Consider the following 15,791-nt stretch of genomic DNA (forward strand, 5'->3'; position numbering starts at 1 on the left):
GAGTTCACCTTGCACAAACTGTAGCTTTACACATAAGCCTGCTGTACATTTGCATGAATTGTACATTTCCATGGATTAACAGTTTGCATTCCATATATTTTTTTGTAAACATAAGCTTTAGAAGCTGATGGCCAAATGCATACGCTCTTGATCTTATCGTGAACATTTTTAAAAAACAATGAAATGCAATTTTTACACACTTTGTGTGTCTCATTACTTATGTTCGCTTATTTTTTCCCCAAAATAAATATAAAATACTTCCCCTATTGATGGGAAGGGCTCAAAAGAAGAGCTGGTTTTGCTCAGCGCTGCACCGGCAGCTCAGTGCTTGCCTTCAACTGCCTTCCACGCTCGATGTTTTTCTCATGTGAGAAGACGGATATGTGAGTGAAATCAAATTCAAATGTTTTCTTAAACATTTTACCCATAAAACCATTTAATATTTATCCCCTTTCCTTTAGAGTCTTAGGGCTAACAGACTGATAGCTTCCCTTCAAAAAATTCCATTGCACTTGCCTCTATCGCGATTTTCATATTCTCCGTCTTTTTAGATCCTTTTGTAAAGGAGTTGCAAATTCTTTTAATGAGGGGTCCAATCTCAAGCCAAACATTTAGTGTTTTTTTAAAACCGCATCAAGAGTTCTCAACTCTTACTGTAAGTATTCACGTTAATTCTTAAAGTAAGTAGCAGTAAAGAATAAACAAAGTCAACACATTTTTCTGAACAGAGAGTCGTATCACAGTAAACTGAAATCAAACGCAAGAAGAAACTCTGAATTCACAATTTTTTGTTCCTATGGTGTACACAGTGAATCGTTTGACGCGGGGGGGGGGGGGCCTCTTTTCAAGAGGTCTGATCGGAGAGCTTAGAGTCTCAGAGCCATCCACCAGGCAGAGGTTGTCGCTGCGCAGACCTCTTCATGTATGTGTGTGTGTAAATCAAGATTTTACTTCCTCCCACAGCACGGAAAAATAGTAGGAATTGCCGCTAAGAGACTAGAGTGTCATGCAATAAAACATTAAGGCATCTATACATCACAGTATTTGAATGGATTGAGAAGTTCTTCCAACACAACGACTGACTGGTGGGTGGAGGTGGAAAATGGGGGGGGGGCGGGGACACGGCAGACCTGAAGCTTTTTTTCTTTCCTCCGAAAAAAAACCTTCACTTCACGGCCAGTGTCCTTCAAAAGGGGGAGTGGGAGGGGGGCAAGGAAGGGGGAGAGATGGGGAGTTAGGGGACGATTGTGCAGCTTCGTGCTGCTTTGCTGGTTTCATCCATGGCTGCGGACACCTGTAGGGCTGGCTGTGCACCACCAGCACCCCCGGCCATGCATCCACCCTGGAGGGGGGGGGGGGGGGGGGGGGGGGGGGGGGGGGCTCTGTGTTCAGTTCCCTGTCTCAGCGGGGACCAGCGGCTCACCAATGATGTTTATGCTGTAGTTCTGGTGGACATTTGTTGGCAGAATCGGAGTCCCGTTCGATACTTGGAATGGAACTAAGCTCGCCCAGGTACCAGGACTGTGGAGAGAAGACACACAGAGAGAAGGAGAGATTAGTCACATGCCGTTAGCTTGTTTCTGCAGCAAAATCAGATTCTTTATTTCAGTTATCCTGAACACTGCTTTGCTGACGACCAGCAGCCATCAGGGTTCAAGGTCTGCTTTTTGTTTCGTTCGGACAACAAGAGAAATGGCCGCCGTAGCTCATTAATCTAAACTGAGGTGATTCCACTTGAGTCCCAGAGCCATGACGCAGGCTCTCCTCTCTGCATTGATGGCGGTATAGAATGAGGGGGGGGGAGTGTGTGATGGTGGAGGAGGAGGGGGGGTTGAGGGTAAAAAAAGTGTGAGAAGGGGGGGGGGGGTCCTACATAAAGCTGTCCCATCCCTATTCATCTCACGCTAATGGCAAAACAACACAGTGATTGTTCCTGGGGAGCAACGGTGCTAACTGAAAACGCGAGCGGGGAACAAACAGCATGTTGTTCCCGTGGGGTGCTGTGCTACGTAGATGTCAGATAATTAGCCCCCCCCCCCCCCACTACCACCACCCCCTTCTCCCCTACAGGCCCCCTGTGTGCACTCATCTAACACCCTCTCACATCATCACCGCTAACTCGGAGAATACCTGCGTCGAACACTTTCTACCCGGTTCACCGTGTACTAACTTTTGTCTGATGAAGCGTGGACGGATAGAGACACATGAAGAAGAGCTGGGAAGGGAGGATGATGGAAGATGTTGAAAAAGTAGACAGGAGGTCATGTTTGGGGAGATGATAACAAGGAGAGGAGTTGTTTGACAAGGAACAGATAAAGAAGAAATGTGTTTGCAGAAGTAGAAGAGGTGTCAATTCACTAGTCACTGCTCTTCTACTTGAAAAGTGCAAATGTAATTCACCTCTGTGCCTTCAGACTCTTGTATAGAGCTTGAGAGAACACAGAGAAGAGAAGATGTATTCAAAATAAAAGCAAACATCTCAAAGTGTGCAAAGAGTTAAAAACAACCTCAAGGCTAATCCTCTCTAAAGTCTTTTTTCCCTCCTCCTACCCAGCCCGTCCTCATGCTATCCTCTCTCTCCTCCCCCCCCCCCGCCTCCTTCTCTCTTTCACCCTGCCAAAAATCATCGGACAGGAAAGGGAGGATTACGTTTTTCCTACCTTGCTGAACAAAGAGCGCACAGAGTGCTGCAGCTTTCTCTTCTCCCCGTTCCCTTTCTTTCTCCCTCCCTCTCTCCCTCCTCCCATCTCTCCCTGATTCCCTGTCCTTACGAGACTCCTCTCAGGTAATGGCTTAGATTAAAGGGGGACCACACAGCTACAAAAGCAGACTCACGGGCCTTTGTGCGCACTAAACCGGCAGATCGGTTGTAATCTTGTTAAAACCGATGGCTGTCAGTCTGAATCTGCATCCCATAACCTGAAGCTGCACTGGGCAGGACTTTAATGTAAAGATTTCCTCTCTACTATCGGGCTAAATCAAAGAGTGGGCGGCTGGAGTCCTCCTTTCGCTACTGATTGAGACTTAACTTAGGATTTTACTTAACTTTGAATACAAACATCTTCACTTGGTATGATGCAATCAAATACATTTAAAATGCAGTCTTTTAGTGCCAAATGAAAATAATTTGGGGTATTGTTCCAATGTGTCAAGCATTTCCCTTTCTCTATTCAAATAAAATAGCCACATTAGCTTAAAATACAACTATTTCTACATATTTTGTGTCTGTACAACTTTGCCTTTCTGCACTCTGACCGCCATCGCTGCATTTCCTTAGGTAACCTTCAAGATGGCCTCCCTGTGCCCTGTCCAAGCTCCCAAACCTCACTAATTCTACTCCCTGCAAGCACAGCCCGGGCATACAGCGTGCTTCGTTTAAGGATTAGCTCCCTAAATTAGATTATCTAATGGCATCTTAATGGATTGCTGACCCATTTCCTGCACAATGGCAACATGCGGGTCTGGCAGTGTTTTAATTTGGGGGGATAGAACTGAAGAGGCTTCGTTTAAAGGGCAGCCGAGATAAAAGAGAAATCCCACTGATTCCATCTATATGTTGGAATGGTTTTACATTAATAAGAGGGAAAACAACTGGAATAGAATTACCGGGGCATCTTTGTAACAGAATTATCTAAATTCAGTTGGGATCTTTCTGCTCATTACTGTACTCTCACACGGGGAGAAGAGGAGGAGTTAGCTGCTGTGAGTCCTGCTGCAGGGGACATTTTCTCTGCTACCTCACCGGCCTATTAGGAGGCCTGTTGAAGGGGGCTCTGTTTGTGTAAAAGAGTTTGTAACTTCAGCGGGCACACACTATCCGCACACACACACACACACACACACACACACACACACACACACACACACACACACACACACACACACACACACACACACACACACACACACACACACACACACACACACACACACACACACACACACACACACACACACACACACACACACACACACACACACACACACACACACACACACACACACACACACACACACACACACACACACACACACACACACACACACACACACACACACACACACCATCTACGCTCGCATGGAAAAGGGGAAAAGACGTAACAGGAAAAGGCTCAGCTCGCTCGCTCCGCCACAGTGAAATGGCTCAGGTTTATTCCTCCAGAGAGGGAGAGATACAGTGTGGAGGCATGGGGGGGGGAGATGAAGGGGGAGGGGGGTTAGAGGAGACTTTCTGTAGCTTTAGGTTAACGAGAGCAAAGCATGACTTCAGCATAAAGTCAAACAAAGCAAAGCTTGTTAAATGTGGAAAGTAAAACATCCTCACGTGGCTGAAAGCTGACCTGGAATGACTTCTTTTTATTCTACCTGGTTGGACTTCATTTGTTCTCATTAGTTTCATCAAAAGTGTGTGTTATGAAATGAGAACATTTTGTTTTCGTTGGGTGTCCAATAGAGAATCTAACCCCCGGATACAATTTGGAATGAATAAAGTTTGACAAATTCACACAAAAACATTTCAAAACATAAATACAAAAGATCTATTTTGGGGAAAACTGTCACAAAACAATCCTAAAAACATTGTCCGTGTCACACCAAAATCTGATGCCTTCTTAAAATTATACAGCCACAAATCAGAAAATGTTGATTTATATGTGAATTCATATGTGACATTGTATAAATCAAATGAATTATATTGCATTATTCATTGCAGTGTGTGTGTGTGTGTGTGTGTGTGTGTGTGTGTGTGTGTGTGTGTGTGTGTGTGTGTGTGTGTGTGTGTGTGTGTGTGTGTGTGTGTGTGTGTGTGTGTGTGTGTGTGTGTGTGTGTGTGTGTGTGTGTGTGTGTGTGGTGCAAGAGAGACAGAGAGACTGCATGAAAGAATGAAAAGGTTACCTTTGCCAAGTAATCCCCAAAGTGTCGTCAGTGGCACTGGGGCCATAATGCCTGCCGTTTTGAGTCACGCTCCAGTCACACTTCCTCAGCTGTCAATTGAAACCTAGCAGTCAGTTCACTTGGCCAAGACAACTTCCACTTCAGATTACACTACAACTTAACACAGATGCATGCAGAAGAGCCTAGGAGCAGCGGAAATACAGAACGACTCCGAAAATGAGTCCTAGCTGTTACTGACAATGGAACATGTGCTGGGTAAAATGACAGTCAAATCAAAAAGGCTAGGGATAAAACAGACATAACGAAAAAAGCATGCAATCACAGTTAGTGGTGACAGCTAACCTGGAAATAAAAGTTAGTTAGTGACAAGTGTGTGGGGATTTCATCTGTGGGTGGTGGTGGGGGGGGGGGGGGGGGGTGTTTTCTTTAGCCAATGAAGCCATGCCACAGGATGCATGCGGGCTGTGGATAATCACTGCTCCACTGTAAGTGCACTGTCAGATTCAGGAAGGAGTGCGCATGCCCTCGAGCATGCAGACTGTTTTTTTTTCATTAGCTAAATTGTTTTTATTGATTAGGGGTCAACATTACAATGGAGTTAAACAGCACACTCGCACACACGTTCTTCACACACACACACATGCACGCTCACACTACCACCCTCAGCCCCACTTTTAAGACATGCCAACCCTTACATACAGATTACAAATTACTGCAACAAAAAAGCCACACACAAACTGTGTCTCCTTTGCATGCATTATGCGAGCGCACGTGTCGGCAATCCAGCTGAGAGCTATCTCTGCCAATACCCGGCTAACCTTGCCCTGTGGTCAACACATTCATTTAGTAATGCATCGTGGGTAAAACTGCACTGTTAGCACTCTGCGAGCAGTGGCAGACGTTCTGCAGAGGCTCTTAAGAGAGATTTAATCAGAGAGACGCAGACGCTGAATATTCAGAGCCATTTGCAGCGGTCAAGAAGCACCTGGATGAACATCAGGAGAAGATGATGGCCTCCTACTTACACCGTACTTAAATACACTGATGTGTTTTTGTTATGTGCCTTGATTTCTTATGGAAATCATGCAAAGTAGTGGCAAGAAACGGATGATTTTAGGGCTGAAAAGCCTTTCAAGGATGTAGTAATTCGGGCTAGATCTAACACTTTAGAATGAAAGATACATCTGCATTGATTGATGGGTCTATAACATGATTCAATATGAGTCCAAGTTTTTGTTATTGGCCCTGATTTTGTTCTTGTACTAATTTAAAGTAGTAGCAAGAAACGGGCAATTTCAGGGGTGAATCTTGAAAGCATCTCAAGAATTTTATAACTTTGGCTGCAAATAACGTTTTTTTTCTTTATAGATAATCTGCTGATTATTTTCTACATTAAATCCATCTATAAAATGTCAGAAAATAGTAAAAAATGTCCCTTCCAGTTATTCAAAATCCAAGGTGATGTCTGTATGTGTTGTTTTTTTGTCTAAAACTCAACGATATTCCCTTCAATGTGATATAATCAGGAAAAAGCAGGAGGTATCCACATTTGAGGCTAAAAAATGAATTTTACAAAAAATGTTGATGAAAAATGCCTCTAACAGTTATCAAAATACTCCCATTAACCCCTTGACAGGTTCAATAGCCGTTTAATTAAACCGAATGGGAAACAATGCATGTTGTTGTGTGTTGTCTCTGTATTCAGGGAGCGTTGGAGACTAAACCCCCGCGCTCCGCAGCCTGACAAAAGCTGGGAGAGAATGTGCGGCGGGGCCAGACGCTCGGTGCCACCGCTCCTCCAGGGGCTCGCCATCTGTCCGCTGGCACCGGCACATCACAGTGGCACGGCCAGCGAGGGGAGCGGGGGGGACGGAGCCGGGGAACGTTAGCAAACAGATGCGGGCAGATTGTGGATTAGGATCCTTCCTTAGATAATACCAAATGACATCTGATCACGGATCTTTCCCTGCGGAATGCTCCACGCTGGCATTCCCTCGAGGGGTTAACCAAGGCGAGGGATGAATGGAGGGTTTCACACACTCACTGCCTGGGAACCATGGAGCAGGTGTGGGAGCGTGTGGTGGTGTTGTTTTGTTTTATTCTTGAAGCCTACTGTGTGTGTGTGTGTGTGTGTGTGTGACAGAGTGTGTTTCCAGGGACTTCTGTTTTAGTGGTGTCACATTTTAAAATAGGCACTGCGCTGAAAAGGGTTTTAAACTATACAACAAAGTATTAAATGCTTATTAAGATTAATTTATAGTAATTAAATAATATGAGTGTAATTCATTAAGACGGCAACAAACAATCATTTGTTATTATTGATTTATCTGCTTATTATTGTCTAGATGAATAGTTTGGTCTATAAAATGTCTAGAAATCTAGAAATCGATAGGAGTTTCTCATAATTAATGACTATAAATGTCTTGTTTTGTCAGTTAAAATCTGAAAATAAACACTTTTTTATAAATCAGGGAAGTATATATATGAAAGGCATTTTTGTTGCTATATTTTTAAAAGATTACCAAAATAATAAAGAGTGTCTACCTATGGATACCGACTACTCATTGCTGATATTTAGTAGCAGTTTGAGCCAGGATCATGGGGATATTAATTGTTTGTTATTTTATTAAAACAATGTGTGTTCCAAAAAAAGATCCGAGTCAGATGCATTTGCAAGTCATGGCAGCTGTCGTTCACACAGACGGAATGAAACTTCAACCCTCCGTACAGTATGTGTTCAACGCCTTTTCCTTTCCTAGCAACCAGCGGCTGCGGCTAAACAACCCAAAGTGTGGGTAAGCCTCACAGATCCCACACAGTAAACTCCCGTCAGCAGGCGAGCCGGTGACAGAGTGCTGGTGCTGAGGCTGTTTGGTCCTGAGGGACTTGGCTCGGTCCGCTCCGCTCTGCAGGGCCAGATCTCAGGCCGTTAAATCACACCACAGAAAACAACAACAACTGTGACAAGAAGGAGCATGATGAATCAATGAGAGGACTGTTTAGAGTCCCTTAAGCCGACCGGATCATTTATTCATCTGGATATAGCATGTCATTACTCTCATTTTGAGCCACCGTCTTTCCCAATGTCCAAAGATATCTTTGCGTACGTTGTGTCCTGACGCAAATTACAAATATTTGTTATTAGATTATCATCCTGTACTTGTGCAGAAGGGTACTTCTATCTGTGTCTGCTAGCCCTCTGATCTTGGCTCACACTGCTTCTGTTTTGTGCCTCACTCCAAAGAAGTAGAAGGTCTACTGTACAAGACAAACTGCACAACATCAGTGTAACTCTTCCCCCTCTTCCCTAGCGAAATAAAAGCGTCCCATGACTGCTGACAACCATCCACCGATATTTTTTTTGAGGCCTTCTCTGATTTTGAGAAAAAACGGCGAGCAGGAAGGCAGAAAGAGAAACATAAAGACAGAGAGGGGTGAGGAAACAGAGGCCAGCTTTGTCATTTTGACTAAACATGAAGAAGAAAAAGGCGAGCTGAGGAGAAACCCAGAGATCATTATGTAGCCGCGTGCAGATGCATTCAATTAGTTGTGGTTGGAAAAGCCTTGGCCTGAGACCAGCGCTTTCAATAAGACGGGGGGGGGGGGGGGAGCACTCTCTCCCGTCCGACAACACCGCAACACTCCTAACCCTCGCAGACACACACACACACACACTCTCACGGGGTGACCACATCTGCCCTAAGGCCACTGCTGGGGCAACCACGAGACGCCAACACTAAATATTCAGCTGTGTACCGTAGATGACTGTGCTGATTACATGTGGTATGTGTGTGTGTGTGTGTGTGTGTGTGTGTGTGTGTGTGTGTGTGTGTGTGTGTGTGTGTGTGTGTGTGTGTGTGTGTGTGTGTGTGTGTGTGTGTGTGTGTGTGTGTGTGTGTGTGTGTGTGTGTGTGTGTGTGTGTTTCTTAAGTGTGAAGGAAATAGAGCTGAGCACATTACTCTCCCAAAGACACCCACATGTCCCATCCATCTGCAGCTGCACAATGACTGTCGATTTCCTGACTTTCTTTAAAAAAAAAATGAAGGAAATAGATTCCTTTTTTTCATCCTTCAATGCAGGATTTGAACTCTAACACACACTTTGTAATAAACATTCACGAGAAAGTGTTGTTGTTTTTAGATGTGTGGATCTCTGACATGATGTGAACTGCTTACAGAGTGCATTTTTCAATACAAATTGCGATATGAACTACTCCTATTCAGCTAACAGATACACTTAGGTTATTGAATTGTGGGTCGTTTAAGGCTTCTTCGAAATAAAACTGCATTAGAAAATGTTATTAATACTGAGATATATCTAGCAATACAATTATATATTTAACTTTTACTTTCTATGACACCCATGTCTTTAAAGCATTAAAAACATACAATGAATTTGTTTTAATCTGTTTACAGCAGTGTATAATTACAGTTTTAAGCACTTCTAAATACAATACAATTATCTTAATTGTATTATAAAAAGAGTATAATGTTTTAAAGCTATAGGATCGCCAAAAGAAAGCAATTTAGAGAGCAGCAGTTATGAATTACTAGATAAAATGCCTCATATGAATGTATTATAATTATTGTTATAAGACATTATGGGTATTTATGAGTGCGTTCATCTCAAATGATGGAGTTTTAAGCAGATGTTAGGTACTTGTATAATGCTCTATAGCATGTCATAGAAGGTGTAAGCCAATACAACATGCTTTTGTTTGATGACCTAACGCTATGAATCCTTTTCTGAAAAACGTTTTTATCCTGGTGTTGAATTCTCTGCTTAACCTCAGCCTATCTAACGAGATAGTCCAATGCTTCCAAAAAATCCCATTCAGAGTGCGACAGGCTTTTGCAGGGGGCAACACGTCTGATGAGGGGGGAGATGGGGACAGATAATGAGGGGATAAGAGAAGCAGGTGAGTGCTGGAGGGAGGGGAGGGTTCTCACCTGTTGCTGGTGGAGGAAGGCGGGGTCTCTGGGGCTCAGGCCGACGAACCGGTTAGCCGTCGGGGTGCCAGGGGCTGAGTAGCCTGGGTAACATGCCATCACAAAAAACACAAATACACGCTTGCATTACAATTAGCGTTTCAGGAATTCATCCACAGCGACTTAGCGCCAGTCATCTGTCAACACTACAAACACACAAGGGTACACAGTGCAGGTGGGGGTGCACAGGGTTTAAGTTTGGGACATCCTTTAGTCACTTACATGTAGACATTCGGTCAACAAGTGAGGGATGATCTCTCACAAGTATTATTTAGCTATTATTGAAATGTGTTTTCATAGATGTTTTGCAGATGCATTTTACACTGTGGACGTTTTCACTTTAGAATATCACCTATAATAAAAGACCAACTAAACACCACTTCAAAAATGTTGATCTCTAGTCACCTACCTTTGTATAATGTTGGCACTTTTAGGGTACAACATTTAAATTGTTACTATTAATTGCAAAAAATGAAGTTTATAGATTTTATACTGACCGCAATCAATATATATTTGTTACTTTGTTTATTTGACCAGTTGTTCATATTTACTTTGCTTGCTTGATTTGAATGTTTTTTTGTTCTGGGACCCCAAAAAGATGATTCCATTCAAAACATTATATTTAGTGGATGGAACAGCAGACTATGCATATTTAAGGGCTGTATTGGAATTCAAGCATGTTCCTAACTATGAGAAAAATTATAAAAATTAAACATTTTCCTAATTGTCATGACTTGTATGAACCCTGTGCACACATGTATTGTCGGTAGTCACCTTCTGTTGACGTGGTGATGGGCTTAGTGTCCGGCATGGAGAGGGAGACGGGTCTGACTGCACCGTGGTGCGGGGAGGGGGCCAGGACCGGGGTGAAGTGTCCCGGGACTTTCCCCACCTGACCGCTGCTGTTAGGCTGCAGGGGGGGGGGGGGGGAGAAAAAACAAAAACACATTTCAGCAAAAACCCAGATTTTTTTCTTTCAGACTTAAGAGAGGTTAATGCCAAACATGTGTGGAAGGGTTCGATCCACCTCTGGAGGTTATCTGCTTTTTTATATCGGCAAATATTAATATCAGCCAGAAACTGAAATCGTTTTAACAGGAAACATACATTTAAGCAAAAACTAAAAAAAAGTGCATTAGTTTTTTCCGCCACTAAAACCCCATGTGAAGACAGGCAAACTGACTGTGACTCATGTTTACAAGCTCGTGTTGGCTGGTAAATGTGCAGTTGGGCAGATCTCAATTAAACAAAACAAGAATGCAACAAACTGCACTTTTCCAAAACGGTTAGCACTAAACAAACTTGTCCTTTTTCATAGAGGGGGGGTTTAACTCCTCCTAACTGCTGTGTCTGCTCTCAAATCAACAACAAAAGGTGCGTGCACCGCTTTTACACTTAGCGCTCCGTCTGAAGAAAATATGTTTTACTTCTAGTCGTTGCGTTGTCACAGTTATTACTAAAACTTCGGGGGGCGTGAGCAACAATAGATCCTCAGTCACTGACGATGGATTTCCTACATGATTTCAAACAATGATTTTAATGGCGCTCATAAATGGAATTTAGGAGGAGTCGGGCATGAAAAGAGAGCGCGCGCTTCAAAGCTACAATGGCGTGAATGTGCAAGTATATATATGGAGAGAAAAGGGAAGAAAGGAAGCTAGTGGGAGCTACTCTTTCAGGCGGCTGGAGACTGTCTGGGGCGTTCATTTCAGGGCCGCCCCGGGTTCAAAACTCAAACAGGCCTTTCTGCCGGAGAATTGTGTCCACAGGGTTCCCTTGGATGTGAATAGAATGTTTAATTAGAGTGTAATATAATCTGCGTTAAAGCAAGCATAAAAACATCCTGGCACTCGTCCATGGGATTATAAGCGCTGTGTTATTTGCTGAGCCTCCCCCCCTCCCTCCCTCCCTCCTACCCCAACTGGTCTTCCCTACTGAAACCAACCTCACTATCCCCCCCCCCCACTCCCCTCCCCTCCCCTCCCCTCCAGCACCCCAGCAGAGGGCCAGTTAATTCTGCACAAGAGCCGGGCCCCGGCAACGGCAAATATTTACAACCTTTATCATTCCCCGCGGTTTTTCTCTCGAGTAACAGCCCCCACCCCCTCTGCTTCCCCCCCCCCCCCCCCCCCCAGCCCTGTAACCCGCTCCCTGCTCTGGAGATGGAGCCGTCTACGAGGCCTTTGTTTACAGTGAGAACAGCGGGGATATAAAACTCACATAAATATCACACGGCTCTCTCATCTACAGAGACGCCTGCTCTCTCTCTCTCCACACTGCCACCAGTGTTTGTGAGAGAATTCATAAAGGGCCCTAAGCTATTTGATTTACTATAATGTCCAGATACACTTTTGTATGTCACGTGAGAATGCAATAGTTTGGTTGACTTTTTTTTATGGAGACATCAAGTGTACTGTAACCTTTTTCCTGAGCGTTATATCAAGCAGAATATATATAAATGCTTCTCTGTCACATGAAGTGCTCCGCAAAGGTCACTTTGGGGTTGCCTGCAAAATGGAAAGTGGTTTAATTTAACTATGATTTAATTATTCGAATTAGTTATGATGGCTATTGTAATTATAGGTTACTGACCAATATTATTTCCCCACATGCAGCCAAGTGCTCAATAAATGGACAAATATGATCAAATTGTGGTCAGCTTAAGGGATTAAAATGTCTCATTTGGGGTTTATAATTATTATCTTTTAGGTTTTCTGCCCCGAGACAAAGCTGTTTTTTTTTTTTTAAACACCTCATTTTAATGACATAATGAATGACCAGGAGCATGTTTCAGAAAACAGGATGATGTGTCTGTACTTGCAAACAGTGCAATGAGGCAGTAATGAAATAATGACACATGCATGCTGTAATTTCTCTCAGTTCAGATGGGAACCGAGCCCAACGAGATAACAAAGGACGACTCGAGGCCAGGAAACGCTTGCCAAAGACTTCTGGACTACACACTGGCTTCACACTCACAACAACAACAACAAGGAATAAAAAGAAAAAAGGGCTGACCTGGTTGCTCTGCGGGCTGGACGGGTCGTATGACGGCACGTAGCTCTTCAGGGGATCGGAGGGGTTGAGGTGGGGCGGGTAGCGGATGGTGGTGTGCGAGAAGTAGGGCGATGGCGCCGGGGGCAGGATCGCCGAGGCCGAGAACTGCAGGGGCGAGTGTGGGGGGGGGGCTCCTCGTCGATATAACTGCAAGAGAGGGAGATCCAGTGTGTGAGATGGAGCTAAGACAAAGCATTGATCTGAGAGGGTCAATGAACATAGATTATATCCACAGCGCTGGAGGAAAGAAATCACTGAAAACTGAATTTAATTAAATATATTATGTCAACAGATTTCACATAACTGTATTAGGTTAGATGAAAACAGTAAGATTCATACTAAATAGTAGGTTCAACTTCATATTATTGCTTTCAACCAACCTAATACAGTTGTGTGAAATGTGTTGACACAATATATTGAATTAATGTCAACGTTTCAGGTTTTCAGGAGTCAGCAGGAACTCACCACTGTGTCCTACACCTGTGAGGCCGGGGTGATGAGGCTGAGGGAAAGTGCTGAGTCGTGGCGAGGAGTCCTGCGGGGAGGTGGGGCTGAACAGCGGCTTCTCTGGCTTCTTCATGGTGGGAGAGGACATGTCTGCTGGTGGGAAACACACACACGAGGACGGGCAAAAACACATGAATGCACGCTCAAGGTCGCAAAATCTGGCTTATTTATTATTCAAATTCAAGGTGTTTGATCCTTTCTGGAGCAATTCGCAAAGGACAAGATGAGAGGAACTTCTGTGTTGTGTCTCACATTAAAAAATAAATAGAATGACTTCACTGGTGCACTAAGAGAAACATATTTTGTGTGTTGCTGGGAATTCATCAAAATGTCCCTCCACTAAAACTGAGTGAAAGGAGTTACGTGTCAAAAAGTGAATTTAGGTTAATAGCAAGCAGAAATGACAAGGAATAAGTGTAACCAATGGTATATTTTGAAAATGACAAACTCCACAAACAGTCAGAATCTGTCATTATCTCGGAAATCCTTACAAATCACTGGACATCCCCAAGAAATATGAGTCCTGTGGAAACTGGGCTTTTGTCACGTCTAAGCAGACAATTAAATCCAGAGATCTGATGCTCAGTAAAGCAGCCAGTCGCTCAAATAGGATTTAGTACATTTCAAGACCCTAACGCAATCCTGTACAGAACATTACACTGAAACATCTGCTCGCCTCGGCCTTACACGGTTTCTGACAAGCTACTGTGATTCCCCGTGAACAATCCCAAATACAAGATATGTAATATTTGTTTAGCTCTACAGACTAAAAGAATGCACGAAAACTCTTTAAATGTTGCTAGTTACTGCTGCTCCTCACTTCCATGAGCAATATGCTGCTGTCACAGATGTGCGGTTTTCAATTTTCCGTGGTGAGACACGGCGTCTGAGGAGAACGTGATAACAAATAGACGCTGCTTCTTTTAGGAACATTCATCAAGAGCTTTTCTGCTCTGTCACAGATTCCTGGGGTGTATGACTTTCAAATCATCCATCTTTTTCCTCCCCGAAAGAAGTTAAATAAACCCTATTTCTGAGGCATTGTTAACCGCTCTCTCCTCCCGAAAACAGGGAAGGAACCACCCGAGTGACAGGAAGAGTCTCTCATCTCCAGAGAAAGGTGGCAGGAATTCTGGGGGATTTCCCACTCTGAGGTTGGAAGAGGATACAAGCTTAAGAGCTTTCATTTTTGTGTCAGAGGGAGAAATACCTCCAGAAGATTGATATCACTGCTTAATGTACCCGTGTATAAAAAGGAACTATTTTCTGCGGTGGAGGTGTTCAGCTATTTCCTCTCTGTTGTGCTAATTAAATCCTTCAAGGACTGCTCTGCCTCAGGAAATTAAACCGGTCGATTAATAACCAGAAATTAAACACTTTAAATAAAAAGTGTTTAAACTTTCAATGATTCATTTCATTTTAAATGTGTACCGAGAAATCCACGAGAGAAACTACTCCTTCCTCCCGAACGATCACCATGAGAGAGAAGTGACCACTTGGCGCTTGGAGGAGGCCTCATATGGGTTTAATATCGCCCCACTTCTCATTTATTCTCTCTTGACAGAATAATGGCTGTCTTTGGAGAGTTTCCTACCCACTGCTTTCCCTTTCTCCTCGCCCCAGAGCGTCTAAGTTTACACAGAGCGATACACACAGGCCTTGTGCTGCATTTTCATGTTCCCACAATGGGCTGTGGTTCCAACGCAGCGATATGTGAATCAGCTGGTGTTTTCCTCTCAGCCTTATACATTACAATTTAAAAGGATTGTAAGATAAATGTGGTAGAATATTTTTATTTCCCTTGGTCTAATTCTTACATCGGTGAAATTGAGTGTGGTTAGCAGAGTGTGGAGAGAAGTCAGCAGAGAGTGGGAATGATCCGGAAACACGGGACAGTGAGGCCTTAATTAAAAGGGTGACGGGCTCTGCTCTGCACCAGGAGACGACGTAATGAGACATGCGAGCCGTCCCGCGAGGGTCTCTCTCTCACATGCAGGACGGCTTGTTTTCTCTGCATCTCTACCTTTTCTCAAATCTAGTAAGCCCTGTGTGTGAGCTCATTAGATGAGCTTTATTTCGTATTCCCTTCTTACTAGTCCTCACAGTTGGCGTCAAAACTTCCCTGATGGGGAATTTCTCTCAAGTTCAGCCAAGATGTGTATCATGACTTCCTGATGAGACGTCACCTGACACGTTCGCCCTGAAGAGCTCTGCATCGGGGTTATAAATAGGGATTTCTCTAAAAAAGCACATGGTGTTCAAGGGATTTGTGTAAAGAAATCTGTTTTTACTTAGGCAACAATAGCAATATTAAAGTACAAAAGTAATGGCCGCAAAATATAGT

At 43.7% G+C, this 15,791-nt stretch overlaps 1 protein-coding gene across 1 annotated transcript in view; it reads right to left on the reverse strand.

The window, feature by feature from the left end:
• Positions 1-1,370: 1,370 nt before the first annotated feature.
• Positions 1,371-15,791, reverse strand: part of LOC117487846 (nuclear factor 1 B-type-like) — a 57,121-nt gene continuing 42,700 nt past the window's right edge. Inside the window, 7 exon segments of the mRNA XM_034136568.1 lie at positions 1,371-1,521; positions 4,895-4,983; positions 9,845-9,927; positions 10,658-10,793; positions 12,902-13,069; positions 13,071-13,087; positions 13,406-13,540. Of these exon segments, the coding sequence (XP_033992459.1) occupies positions 1,389-1,521; positions 4,895-4,983; positions 9,845-9,927; positions 10,658-10,793; positions 12,902-13,069; positions 13,071-13,087; positions 13,406-13,540 (761 nt within the window). The 3' untranslated portion in view covers positions 1,371-1,388.

Source organism: Trematomus bernacchii, unplaced genomic scaffold, assembly GCF_902827165.1.
Source record: "Trematomus bernacchii unplaced genomic scaffold, fTreBer1.1, whole genome shotgun sequence".
NCBI lineage: Eukaryota > Metazoa > Chordata > Actinopteri > Perciformes > Nototheniidae > Trematomus > Trematomus bernacchii.